Source organism: Rutilus rutilus (assembly GCF_951802725.1).
Source record: "Rutilus rutilus genome assembly, chromosome: 17".
NCBI classification, from domain to species: domain Eukaryota; kingdom Metazoa; phylum Chordata; class Actinopteri; order Cypriniformes; family Leuciscidae; genus Rutilus; species Rutilus rutilus.
In genome coordinates this window covers 15,372,548-15,386,989 of record NC_140230.1, presented here as the reverse complement: position 1 = coordinate 15,386,989, position 14,442 = coordinate 15,372,548, and the positions used below count along the sequence as shown (strand labels likewise).

General features: G+C 36.9%; 1 protein-coding gene across 2 annotated transcripts in view; it reads right to left on the bottom strand.

The window, feature by feature from the left end:
* Nucleotides 1–3,316: 3,316 nt before the first annotated feature.
* The window catches only part of nbeal2 (neurobeachin-like 2), a 72,918-nt gene continuing 61,792 nt past the window's right edge, over nt 3,317–14,442 (bottom strand). For both annotated transcript variants that reach the window (XM_084384801.1, XM_084384802.1), the window contains exons 43-54: nt 14,323–14,440; nt 14,139–14,236; nt 13,923–14,036; nt 13,713–13,799; nt 12,062–12,171; nt 11,456–11,628; nt 11,091–11,185; nt 9,895–10,011; nt 9,621–9,782; nt 8,541–8,689; nt 7,724–7,859; nt 3,317–6,787 (exon numbers count right to left, since the gene is read on the bottom strand). In XM_084384801.1, the coding sequence (XP_084240927.1) occupies nt 6,680–6,787; nt 7,724–7,859; nt 8,541–8,689; nt 9,621–9,782; nt 9,895–10,011; nt 11,091–11,185; nt 11,456–11,628; nt 12,062–12,171; nt 13,713–13,799; nt 13,923–14,036; nt 14,139–14,236; nt 14,323–14,440 (1,467 nt within the window). In that variant the 3' untranslated portion in view covers nt 3,317–6,679. The remainder of the gene's footprint in view (nt 6,788–7,723; nt 7,860–8,540; nt 8,690–9,620; nt 9,783–9,894; nt 10,012–11,090; nt 11,186–11,455; nt 11,629–12,061; nt 12,172–13,712; nt 13,800–13,922; nt 14,037–14,138; nt 14,237–14,322; nt 14,441–14,442) is intronic.

Sequence of the window (14,442 nt, the reverse complement as noted above, 5' to 3'; positions counted from 1 at the left end):
CTCGCATACAATGATCAGCGCTTCAAAGAATGACCGATAAGAAGCGGGGGGAAAGTAGCCTAAAGAAGAGATGGTGTTCAGTTAATTCTTCGCCTATTCGTTTCGCCTTTTCCTTTCGTTCCTGGTAGGTCTTAATGACTGAACTCAACTGTGTAGGCTACTAGGGAACTAACGTCTAAGAGCCCTTTTTTGAAGATGCCCTGTCAGTTTACAGAGAATATCATTCTTGTTTTTTCTATGCTGACAATTTGTTAAAAATAACGTCAGTTTTAAGATTTAGATATTAACTATCAAATATAAAAATTACGTTGGCAGTTCCCATAAAAACTAAATTTAGGCTACTGCAGGTAAAACTGTAGTAGGCTAACTGGAATATTCTATAAATAGGTTAAATCCATTTGGTATCTTTAACAAACATAACATAATTATCTAACATACAATTAACATAGCTTTAGAAGTAGCTAGGTTTAATCATAAAAGGGTGATTTTGCCCAACAAAGTAACAGCTTCACTGAGGCCCCATTTTACAGTTACTTCTGGTGTCTTAAATAAAAGATTATCCCTTTGTCAGAATATTACATTAAGTACGCAGTACTCGGAGGACCTACTGCTTCCAGTGAGATTCTGATGTGCATATGATGGGCTGAGTCTCAATCAGCTCCCTAGGTTGTGAATCAGTAGGCCTACATTGCGTAGACGAATTCAGGCACTGGTAAGGACCCTGACTCACTCACTACACATTGGGACAGTGAAGGCTCTGTTTCTGGCGACGTCCTCAATGTACAACTTCACTACTGGTATTTATGAACAACAGCCGCACATAAATCTTGCTGACATTAATTGTTTATTTAAAAGTACATTATGATACTTTGACTGTTACATGTCCCTATACAACATTTCAGCCATAAATGTTAGCTACATTATATTCACTAGGCTACCTGTCTAGCGATGTTTATGCCAAAATATAACGTTATGTGTAGTGTTGGCTCACACGATTTATGTTTCACTCTTCATAATTTCCAGTAAAAGAACATGCGAGCATTGATGCTCCCTGGTTTTCACGGTGCATTGTGGGACTTTTTAGGGAGCGAAGGTTTCAGTGCACTGGAAGGATTTTGCGATTGAGACAGCTCTTAAAATGTCCGACTGTCTGATCAGTGCCCTGACTACTGAACTAGGGAGACGATTGAGACGCACCCATGGAAACTACTATCCCATGAGGCCACAGGAGTGAAGTCGTGAATGGCAGTGAAGCAAACCAAGTCAAGTGTCAATGGCAACATGGGGAATATAGTACGTCCGGATTGCATTCAGACTACACACATTCACACTATACAACATACGTTTTTAACATGAAGTATGCTCCTCGTCAAATGTAGTAGCTACTTAGTATGCAATTTAGGTTGCAGCTTCCGGAAAATAAGGAAGAAATCAGATTATTGTATTACGCACCCGCAGTGATCTCACATTTTAGCGGAAAAAATGGTTAGGCTACCATGGTAATATTCCTACAAATGGTTCAGTGATTGAGAAAACTTTGACAAACCGTAAACAGTTCAGATGTTCATATTTGTCACAAAAAAACTACCCAAAAATTGTCTTGCTTAAAGGGTTAGTTCACCCCAAAATTATCCCAAAATGTACTCACCCTCAAGTCAGACGTATGTGACTTTCTTCTTTCAGCCAAACACAATCGGAGTTATATTAAAAAATATCCTGACTCTTCCAAGCTTTATAATGGGAGTGAATGATACCTTAGATTTTGAAACCCAAAAAAGCTCATCCATCCATCATAAAAGTAATCCATACAGCTCCAGGGTGTTAATAAAGGCCTTCTGAAGCGAAGCAATGCCTTTTTGTAAGAAAAATATCCATATTTATAACTTTATAAACTATAATCATAATCCCGGTAACGGTCGTCCGTGAGTTTAGTTTCGGCAGAAGAGTGACCTCTGACCCTTTAAGAGTGAACAAACCCTTTATGGCCTGTTCACACAGAGGAAAACAACTATAACGGCAACAATAGAGTTTTAATAATGAGAATAGGGAAAGTCCACATCACAGCTAACATATGTACATGAGGAATGCTATTGTTGGAATCGCTTTCAGAACGATTTGCTTTGGCTGATGAATGATAAAAACATGCGGCGACATAACTGCAGTGCATGCTTAAAATAAAAACAATGTTATACGCCTCGGTGTGGACGCTAATATAGTTATTATTATAGTTATCTTTAGAGTAATCGGGCCAACACCCATGTCAGTGAGTCCCAAGTCATTAAGTAGATTTTAGTCTCTGGATCATGGTCAACAGACCCTGAGAAGCAGAGAACTGTAAATTACAAGACTATAAACCCTCCAAAGATGCAAAGACTTTGGCAGCCTGTTACCAGAGTGTGAATTTGCAGATCACAGCAAAGAAATAATAATACTTGAAAGATGGAAGATGATCATGGCTTGACAACGCAGAGACAGGATAAGAGGGTGGGGGGACACTGGGAGGCTTTGTGGTTGTTTGCAGGTTGTTGTGGTTCAGGAACTACCCAGACAACAAGTGATTGTCAAGACGTTTTAACCTTCACCCCTTCCCCCACCTCTTGTTTTGGGGGTGGAGGGTAGATGCCTGGTTCTACTAAGAGCAAGGTGTCAAGCCCTCCTCCCATTGTTATCCACCCAGATCAGAGCAGAATTGCCACCATAACCAGCACATCCCATCTCCTCTCTGTCCCGCTGCATGTAGTGACTGGAAGAGGCGCATTCCATCCCTCCATGCCAGAGTCCCCCCCCCCTCCCCGTCGTCCACTCAAACGTACCCCTTGGGGTGTTTATGGTTCAGCCAACAGGATGCTCGGCCCATTGAGAGATCAAAGGATTCCCGGCTCAGATAAATGTGGTGTAACTGTGACCTCTTCAACTCTAATAGGGTTTAACACGTTAGGACAGGAGGAGGGAATAAAAGGCTGAGACGTCAGGGAAAAACTGAGACTTGATTTGAGAAAAGAAAAGAACCTTTTTTAGGATCTTAAAGGAGTCAAACTGAGGAGGGGGGAAAAAACGATATAAGATCAATTATGATACAAGTTTTTATATTTCCTTTTTATGAAATGATGTAAATTAAAATAAATCACATTATTTGAACAGATTATTTGGGTTATTATAGTTAACAAACTAAAAACATAAAAAATACTAGAAATTAACATTAATTTTAATTAAAATTAAAATAAATAAAAAAAACATACCAGAAAATTACTAAATCTAATGGAAATTTAAATGAAAACAGAAAATATAGCAATAAAAACAAATTCCCTAAACCTAATAAGTCACAACTCAAGTCAATTTATTTAGACGTATATATATTTAATTAAAAGAAACAATATACATTTACACAAACACATCACTCACTCACGCAGAAATGGGCATGTGTTCAACAGAGAATGGTTGTTTACATCTCTTTTGAAGCCATCATTTGTTCGAACAGACATGAAGCTTAACATAATTCAACCAGTTTGACAACATCATAGTCTTTACATAAAAAGAATCATGGAGTGATTTAGTCGTAAGCGTTTCATAAAAACGGGACTTAAACTCTTATGGCTTCAGTTTCTCATCACAAATCAAATTCTATCATTCAATCTTTAAGACTAAACTCAAACAAGACAGACTCTCAAGGCTCAAGGTGTGTGTGTGTAGCTGGGAAATACAGTGAAAAATAATACACACTTTAAAAAAAAACTCCCTTAAGTTACATAATCTTACAGTAATGGTTTCAGTGGCAGTTTAAACTATGAGTGATAGTGATATATTGTGTTTAAGGAATAATTCACTGAAGAAAATGAAAATTCTGTCATCATTTATTCACTCTTAAAGACTTTCTTTCTTTTGTCTAACACAAAAAGAGGATTTTGAAGAGTCGCTCTAGTTACTCTCGTTCATGCAGTTAAAATGAATGTTGACTGAAGCATAAAAAAAAAAGAGGCATATAAAAAAATTATACAGTAGCTTTGAGTGCGGAATTTTAAGTCATTATTCATTACACTCTTCATAATAAAGGCTCCAAAAGGGGATTTTCGCAGCAATGCCATAGAGAAATCATTTTTGGTTTCCCAAAGAACCTTTCAGTTGAGAATTTTTAAACATCAAGAACCTATTTGGAACTGAAAGGTCCATGGATGTTAAAGATTCTTCATGAAACCATCAATGCTTTTGAGCGTAACATGAACAAATTGTTCTTTTGAGTTTGAACTTTTCAGTGAATGATCCGGTTCACAAAGCCTGAAAGATTCGTTCGTAAATCAAACTCACTCATGTGTCCCGGTCACAGCAGCTAACAGCGATTAACACCTTAAATATTAGTTTGTTGTTAACACAACTCATATTGTACAACTTAATATATAATATGCAAGTTGTATGGACAACTTTTATGGTGCTTTTGTGTCGTATTTGATGCTTGAAAGACTCAGTCCTCAGTCATTGTCGTTCTAAAAGAGCGATCAGTACAATTTTATTCCACTGAAGAAAGAAAGTCATGAGTTTAGAACAATACAAATGTGAGTAAATACCAGAAAAAAAATAACTTTAAACAGTGTGTAACTGCTGGCCGTTGTGCTCGGTGCTTCCCTTTGTCTATGCTGACTTTGCTATCCAGCACAGAGCAAAAGATTGAACGCAACCATCCCAGAGAAGCCAGCAAGATGTGTCCGAATACCCATGTGTCTCACAGACACCACTCATACAGCACAGCCTTCAAAGTATTCAGTGCGTCAAGAGAAAAACAACAACCCCAAAACATCTAGACAAAAAAATTCCAATGGTAACATAGACAGAATTGTGGCCTCAGCCAACACACACATTCACAGGGCAATTAAGACCAGCTGGCATATGTTTCACATATTACAAATAGTTTAATAATTACAGTGAAGAACACAGTTGAGGCACTTTGCAAAGTTCAAAAGTGGATAACTGTTAAGATTTCGATTTCGTGTAGGCTAAATGAGATTGGAAATGCAGCACATTAAGCGGCATCCAAGGATGCTCTGAAACCATATCGTAAATATGAAAAGAAACCAAAAGCTTTTAATTTCAAGAGCAATTTATCCCTACAGTGGAAGAACAAACAAGTGCACCCATTGACTTTAACATTTAAGAGGATATTTGTGATGGCTGTGCGAATCCCTCAGTGCACTGACAGGAAGGCACTTTCTTTTTTATAACACATAACAGGATATTAAAGATTTACCCAGTGCGAGTATGGAGAATATCATCAGTTAAAATAAAGTGATAGTTCACCCCTAAATTAAAACCACGTGATCATTTACTCACCGTCATGCCGTTCCTAAATATTTTTTTGACCATACAATGTTGGTTTGGACCCCATTGACTTTAATTGGAACAAAAGACGATTCTTCAATATATGTAATTTGTTTATTTGTTCGTATTAATTTTTTTCCTGACTCTTTACATTTTGAACTTTTTCGTAGTTAGGCTAACAGTTTTTGTTAGAAATTGTAATCAAGAATTATGACATTTCACTGGTATGTAAAATGCTGGTGTCAAACTTATTTATTAAAATACAAGGTTACATAATCCAAAAACAACTAAAATAACTTGTTTCTGTGGCGACATGTAACATTTATTAAAATGGGTTTATGTAAATATTCTTTTAAGTTCACTAAAATTAAAAGTAGCTTTTCTTTAAAGAAAACCCCCACCCCCCCACAGAAAAATTTATTAACCGTGATTAGTTAAAGAAAAATTATAACTGACAGCATTAATATATATATATATATATATCTCTTCTTTTGTGTTCTGCAGGAGAAAGTCATTCAGGTTTGGAAAGACATGATGGTGACTCAGAGATGACAAATTTTAATTTTCGGGTGAACAATCCCTTTAATATATATAATGTCATAATCAATCATAATTATGAACATTTATATTGTTTACCTGTTTTAAGGCACTGGTGGTACTGAATCAAGTCTCAAGACTTAGCAGGGCTCAAAGCGCTTCACATCGTCGGACAAGAGTGAAAGGATCTTTATCGTCATTATTACTGCCTCGTACAAAGCATCTGCAAGTAACCGTGCAAAGCATTACAAACACCCACACCCACATATAAACACAGAGCTAAAATATCTCTGTTGGTGCCTGTCCCATGGATAAATCTGGACTCATAGCTCAATATAAGAAGGTTTTCAAGTGTCAGATGGAGTACCAGTGTTGCAGTGCTGACCGTGATCAGCAAAGCGGAAGCAAAAATCAGCATAGGAAGATCTACTATACTATTAAACGGCTCAGGTGATTACGGTTTGTCACTCAGTGACAAAGACTAAGTCCATCACGCTGGGCTACAGTGCCTCGGTCTCCAGACCAGTCTGTGATTCACAGGACAGAACATTCTGCTTTTAAAGTTAAAGTTCAGTCTCAGCCACCAACGCTCAAAATGTTTGCCGCCTGATTCGCCTGATCAAAAATCTTTGGAATGTTTGTTTGTTAAAAGCAGTATAAATCATTGCATTGTCAAAAAGAATGTTCCCTTTTCATAAAAAAGTGCATGTTTTGGATGTTCACGACTGTTCCCATTATGCTCTCTTCTTCCCAATCTCTGTTTTGGAACGGCAGGAAACCAGACGAGTGCTGAAGGAACGGTGGAGGCAAAGGTTTTGCCGAAGGCACGTGGAGCTCATTTACCAGGAGGTTCAACAGGGTTGTATTCGGTCTCTCCTGAGGACACCTGGGAGATTCTGCGTGTGGAGCCCCACAGTCGCCGGGAAAACTGTCCTGATCGCACCTGAATTAAGACAAAGGTTGAAATATTCTTGAGAAAAGAAGGTGCGGATTCATTTTCTACATGTGCAGTAAAACATTTGAACAGTACAGATATTATGAACTAACATGAGCTAATAATTAATAACATTACATTTTAGGGAAGTCATTTTGAATAATTTTGTCTAGTACACCATAAAAAACAAATTGTAATATATATATATTGTTTTATAAGTTTATATTTTAAAGTTGTTTTACACTGTTTACACAATTTTTACTATATTTACAAAAGTTTACTAACTGTTACACTAAAATGTACACTACCGTTTCGGGTCAATGGGATTTTTTCGTTTTTTGTTGAAGAAATTAATACTTTTAATTAGCAAGAAGATATTAAATTGATCAAAAGTGACAGTAAAGACATTTACAATGTTATTTCAAATAAATGCTGTTCTTTTGACCTTTCTATTCATGAAAGAATGCTGAAAATATGTATCACTGTTTCCACAAAAATATTATTATTTAATATATAAAAAAAAAAATAATATAAAAAAATCAACATTGATAATAATAGTAAATGTTTCTTAAGCAGCAAATCAGCAAAATAGAAAGAGTTCTTATGTAATGATAATGAAAATTCAACTTTGCCATCAGAAGAAAAATTACTTTTTAAAATACATTTAAAATAGAAACCAGTTAGTTTAAATTATAACAATATGTCACATTATTACTTTTTAATCAAATAAATGCAGCATTAGTGTGCATAAGAGCACAACACATTAAAAAAAAAATCATACCAGCTCCAAACATTTGAATTGTAGTGTAACAGTAAACTGTGGCTGTCAATTTTATGCTGAAGTACTAACACTGTAACCTCACAGAATATAGGTGGTCACTCCTTTAATGAGTAGCAAGCACAGTAAAAACCCTTCCACATACAGACCCTCTCAAACTCACTCACCTCTTCTGGTTTCCCTGCTCCCACCACAATGAGTTTGCCATCCTCTAGGCCCACCAGGATATGACTGCTCTCTTTCGTGACAGACACACAGCGCACTGGGACCTTCAGGGCCAAGGGCGCCACAGCCAGATTTAAGCTACACACACACACACAGAAAGAGAGACTTGGGAATGAGAAGTAAACATGGACCCAGCTGCTGAAGATTTAATGTGATGACACAAAGGATTTAAGAATTCTTCTACAATAAAGATAAATAAATAAAAAATGATCAAACAGGTTGTGCTAAGCTGGACAGCTGTACGCCTACACTACCGTTAAAAAGTTTGGGCTCAGTAGGATTTGAACATTTATTTCTTTTTTCTTTTGCTCACACAGGCTGCATTCATTAGATCACAAATGCAGTAAAACAGTAATATTCTTACAGTTCAAAATAACTTTTCTATTTGAATATTTTTTTATTGAAATGTATTCCTGTGATGGCACCGCTGAATTTCCAGCATCATTACTCCAGTGTCACGTGATCCTTCAGAAATCATTCTAATATGCTGATTTGCTGCTCAAGAAACATTTCTTGTTGAAAACAGCTTAATTATCGTGTGGAAACTGTGACTTCTCTCAGGATTCTTTGATGAATAAAAAGTTCAAAAGAACAGTATTTATTTGAAACAAATTGATTTGTAACAATGTAAAAGTCTTTACTGTCACTTTTGGTCAAATGAATGTGTCCTAGCTGAATAAAAGTATTAATTTCGATTAAAAAACACTGACCCCAAACTTTTGAACGATAGTGCACAATAACCGTCAGAGGTGTGTTTACCTGTACAAGTCTCGAATGTGAAGGTTCCCCTGTTGTGTGCCCACGATGAGGTAGTCAGGCACCAGGTGCAAAGCTGAAATCTTCTCATCCAAGGTCTCAGATGCTAAGAGAGAGCCATTTACAGAGTACACATGCAGTGCATACTTCTCCTACAGGGTTAGAAGAAAATCAATCAATGTAACAGTCAAAAACCAGGGCCCAAAGTCAAGGGTTGAGAAGCACTGCTCTAATGGACCTACATATAAAACCAATACATATTTTATTATTAATTATAATTTCTTTTGCATTTTTATAATGTGTTCATTTCCATTCTTACAATAACAATTTTTGCACCGGGTAGTTTCGCACTTAGTTCTGGGAACTAGCTACCAGGGTGGTTCCCCGAGACCTAATGGTTCCCCTAGGAACTTTTTCCTGGCTGCATTCGCACCGCCAGTAGGAAGTGACGTAAGTCGCGCTTATTGTGGCCTTTATTTTAACGGCGCTGAGAACGCCAGCCAGAGCCACACAGTGCTCGCATCCTCCGTGTTCATTAGTTTACGGTCTGTGTCTAACAGTCCTGTCTAATATGTTATTAGATAGAACTGTTATACATAGAAAGTAGACAGTAATGTAGTGTGGTTGATGTCCAGTGTTGCTAGCTGAGCAGAAATACATAATCATGTTTTCCTTGGTCCCCTCAAAGTTGCGTTGGATTTTCTCCTCAGCGTAAACGTTAAGAGGCCCATCTATCACTGTTTTCCATGTTCGTAGAGTTAGTTTGTAGAGTAAATATATAGGCTATAATCTGTGTGTTTTAAAAAATGGCGGGTGCTGGTGTTTCGCGTGCTTTTGGCCAATCACAATAGAGGTGGGTGGAGTTACAATTTGAGAAACCAATGGAGTTAGAAGCTTTGGTCACAAGGTCTTTTTAATACTTTTCATTGGTTAGATTTGCAACACCCACGGACAGATATAAAGAGTAGTGATTTATGGGGAAAAATAAAAATGACGAAAAATTAAGATACATGGTTTCCGCCCGACAGCAACGACTTGCTTCTTTTGACAAACAGTGTTTAGTGGTCTGCAGTCAATCAGCACCTTTCCAGCCGTGCGGCCCTCCATAACAGTCTGTGCCACTATGTGCCCCTCCATGCCGACCTCCAAGTGCGCCACAGGGGCAGGAACGCAGCTCTCACACGGTGGTCTCAGGGTCCGCAGGTACTGTCCACGACGCACACTGTGCATGATTACTGTGCCATCCTGAACGAGAGGCAAAGACAGCAAGTGAGAGGAAACTCATCAACCCTGATGGCAATGCAATAAAGTTCAACTCCTGAAGGGACGTTTTAGAAATGGCCTGATTTAAACTGACCTTTGACCCTGAGATCGCCATATCCAATTCAGTGCTGAGGGCGACGCACGTGACCTCTTGATCATGTCCACAGAGGACCTGCACGGGCCGTGGAGACAGACCGCTAGAGAAACCACCCTACAGGTAATCAAAGAATATAATCACTAGTTATATTATATAATCATGCTGTAGTTCGGACTATTATTACATACACTACCGTTCAAAAGTGTTTGGTCAGTATGAATTTGTTGTTGTTTTTGAGTCTCTTACTAAGGCTGCATTTATTTGATCAAATTAAATTAACAGTCAAATTGATCAAATTCTATTTGAATATATTTTAAAATGCATTTTTTTTCCTGTGATGGCAAAGCTGAATTTTAGCAGTCATTACTCTAGTCTTCAGTGTCATATGATACTTTCATAAATCATTCTAATATGCTGATTTGGTGCTCAAGAAACATTTTTTTATTATCATCACAGTTGAAAACAGTTGTGGTTCTTAATATTTTTGTGGTAACCATGATACATTGTTTTCAGGATTCTTTGATGAATAGAAAGTAAAAACAGCATTTATTTGGAATAGAAATCTTTTGTAATATTATGAAATTAAATGTCTTTACTGTCCCTTTTGATCAATTTAATGCATCCTTGCGGTATTATTTTATTTAATACATTAATAATTTATTTAATAATTAAACAAATCTGACTGACCCCAAACTTCTGAACAGTACTGTATCTCATGTCAGTTATATAAAGTGATGAAAATTCAGCATATCAATAAATTAACACATCTCGGTAACAGCAAAAATGAATATGCTACTAAACATACATATTTAATTAAAATAAATATTAACAAATTAAAATAAAACAAAGAAATATAGTCCAATTATGTCAATTAAGCAAATACTGCTTCAAATAATTATTCAAGTAAATGGTAATAAAATCAAGAAAACATAATAGTTTGTTAAACATATGTTTAACAAACATAAAAACAACAGTGCTTCAATTTTTTTAGGTTTTGGTTTATGAAGGTTTATGAAGCAGCACGGACGCCCTTCACATGGGAACACAAGCGTTCAAAAGCAGCTGTCTGTCACTGAGACAGAGAAATGAGTATCGAATTGAGTAGGTACATGTTTCTACATACTTCTGATATAGAAAAAAATACTAGTAGTACTAACTTGGTACTAAAGTACAAGTATTTTGTGTTAGCAAACCTGCTGTAGGACCTGCCACACCATGCATGTGGTGTCCCGTGAGCCAGAGATGAGGTAGATACCACAGAGATCCAAAGCCAGGCATGTGACCACATCTATTCCCACAGAAATACACGTTAATTAGTCATCATGACATGCATTCATAATCAAATGCATTACGAAATCAGCAATTTACACCATACATATTCTGAATGATTTAAATCAAGAGAGACCTGACAGTTATTAATTGTTCATGAACAACTCTGCTGTATCTGACAGCAGCTCATTTCAATTAGGATTTAGCTGAACAACTCCATCCAAAGCCTACAGCTGCGTCTTGGCTCAGTACTATTTGGGTCCGTCTATGTCGGACAGACGGCTCTCACCTATGTGACGGCAGATCCTGCCCACCAGCTTGGCCTTGCCTAACATAGTGACCCGCAGGCTGCAGTCCCAGTGCCCCCCGCTGAACAGCAGACGCCCGTCACTGGACACCACCAGCACCTGGGAGCCCATTTCCACCCCTGGGGAGAACGGCCCGCTGAGGAACCGCTGGGTCCTAAAAACAGATCAAACAAAAGGTTAGTACCAACAAACGGGACTAAACTTGTCAGCAGGAACAGTGGGAGAACATTTTGAAATAGATCAATGTTGTGTTTAAGCATCAGACACATGTTAGCAAACCACTCGTAAATAACAAGAAAGGCTTGGCAAAGCAAATGAGATTTTACTACAAAGGACTCAATTTGACTAAAGAACATTATAGAGATGAAAGCAGCCAAACCACCAGAGTTTGATGTCAAATAGCTGCTGTTTATATGCTTCTATAAAGCTTTTGATTATTTGTCCAAGGACCAGTGTTGTCACCAAAAAATTACTTTCTGGCTAAACAAAACCTCGTCTTTAAAACCGTATGACATCACTGATCAAAAGCCTCTGCACATGATTATATAATGTGTTTATAGTGAATATTTATGCTTGTTCAAACTTACTTTGGGTTGCTCACAGAGGGGTCTCTGGTGAAGGTGAAGTAATTGGCTATGTTCTTGTCGTAGGGCAGCCAGCTATGAGTGCCTATCATTCCATTAGCACTCACTGTCACCTTCAAAACAGGACAAAAGCCATTCAAGACTCATTCAGATGCCGGTGTCTGTTCTGCAACAAACTTACTGATGTCAGGGACCCCCAAACTTGATGAACCATTTGTGAGGGACCACCTTACTAAAATGTAAAGGCAGATACACTACCGTTCAGATGTTTGGTGTCAGTAAGATTGAAAGAAATGAATACTTTAATTCAGCAAGGATGCATTGAATTGATCAAAAGTGACAGTAAAACATTTATAATCTTACAAATAAATTAAAATACATTTCTATTAATCAAAGAATTTTCAACACAGATGATAATAGTAAATGTTTCTTGAGCAGCAAATCAGCATATTAGAATGATTTCTGAAGGATCATGTGACACTGAAGACTGAAGTAATGATGCTGAAAAATCAGCTTTACCATCACAGGAATTAATAATGTATTTAAATAGAAATTTAAATAGAAAACAGTTATTTTAAATAGTAAATATTAAATTAATTAAATATTTTAAATATTTCTCAATATTACTGTTTTTTATGGTATTTTAATCAAATAAATCACATTAAAAAAACCCATTAAAAAATCTTACCAACACCACATTTTAAACGGTAGTGTATATATTTTTTATGTTTACAGACTACTGATCTATAATAAATACATATGATATATAGAGATACGTGATAAAGATCCGTGTACACTAAGTGAAAACAATATTAAGAATGAGATAGACAAATTGTTACCAAAATTATCTGGAAAATATGTATTTTGTGTTAAGACATCTGTTAGAGTAATGTTTGTCTTGTAACATCTAATTAATTTAAAATGTATTTGTACAATGCTTTTCCTATAAATATCATTCCAAAGCAGTTTTACCGAGAATTTTGATCCCCTGCGAACAGACAACTCCATAGAAACAACACAAATATAAACTATTCTAACTAAATGCACGTTTTTTTTATTTTATTTCATACTGTAAAAAGAAAGAAACACAATAGTTCCAAAAAATTCCTGATCAAAAAAATAGTGCATTATTTTAAAATTATGATTTTTTTTTGCATTTTTTTGCACGTAATAATAAAAGAACAGGATTGACAGCGTGTAATCCTTTTTTTTTTTTTTTTATGCAGCAAATGAATTTCAAGAATTAAGTTTTTTAGTTTAACAATAGCCACAAAATCTTTTTTTTTCTTCTCAAATATTCCTCAGACTTCAAAAGTGGTTCTGAACATTTTTTAAATCATTGTCCACAATAATATTTAACAGCTTAAGTTGTTTCTGATTAACTGCATTAGGATTTTTTTAGAGCTTGGCATAACAAGACAATTTATATTCATTATAAATTTATATTCATGTTTGTTTTGTCTTATTTTACATCATTTTAAGTCATCTTGAGGGCCCTTTGGAAGTTTGCTGAGGCCCCCTAATGGACCCGGGCCACTGCCCTAGCATCTTCCATGGACCCACTTGCACCCTAAAATTCCTGTTCTAAGTAATTGGTTCATCCTAATCGAATGTTAGTATACAACAAGTGAACATAACCGTGAACTAATCTTACCAGTATGTCAGAACCTGGGATGATAAAGGAGCGGGTTTGATTTCTGGGCACCATGGCTTGCACCAACGGCAGACCATCACTCACCACCTCCACGAAAACAATCACAACACAAATCACAGTTTCACAAAACAATCTCCTTAAATCAAACTCAAATTTGCCGTTTCAGCACATTATTCAGTTGAAATCAAATACTGAGAAATTTGGACTTACCTCCTTGAAGGATCTGAGTTTACTGAGCTGATCAAAAAGGTTGGGGGGTAGTAAGTCCAGACGGGCCTGCCGCCTGAATGCGTTCTCTGCTGACATACGGGGAGGATGAGGCTCCTGAATAACACAGAGAGGGTTCACTTGTGCAATATTACTATATTACATACAGTATATATCAAATATAATTAAGCTTATGCTATATATATATATATATCCCACCTTGAGAAGCTGACAGGGCGTTTGGCCAAAGTTGCTGATGATGCCTTCCAGGGCCTTGCGCTCGGTCTCATTAGCTATGGCGTCCAGATCCACAGCACCTGTCAGCCAAAACACACACCGATCAGTCATATTTTCCATGCCGGAACATGTTCAAACTTATACGAACTCATAAGAGGCCTCTTACCCTCATAAGTGCAGTAGTAGAAGACATTAAGAGCCTCCACTGCTTCAGGTCCTCGCTGCTTATACCCGAATATGAGATCTATCCACTCATGCAGGTGAGCAGACACATGCTCACACTCCT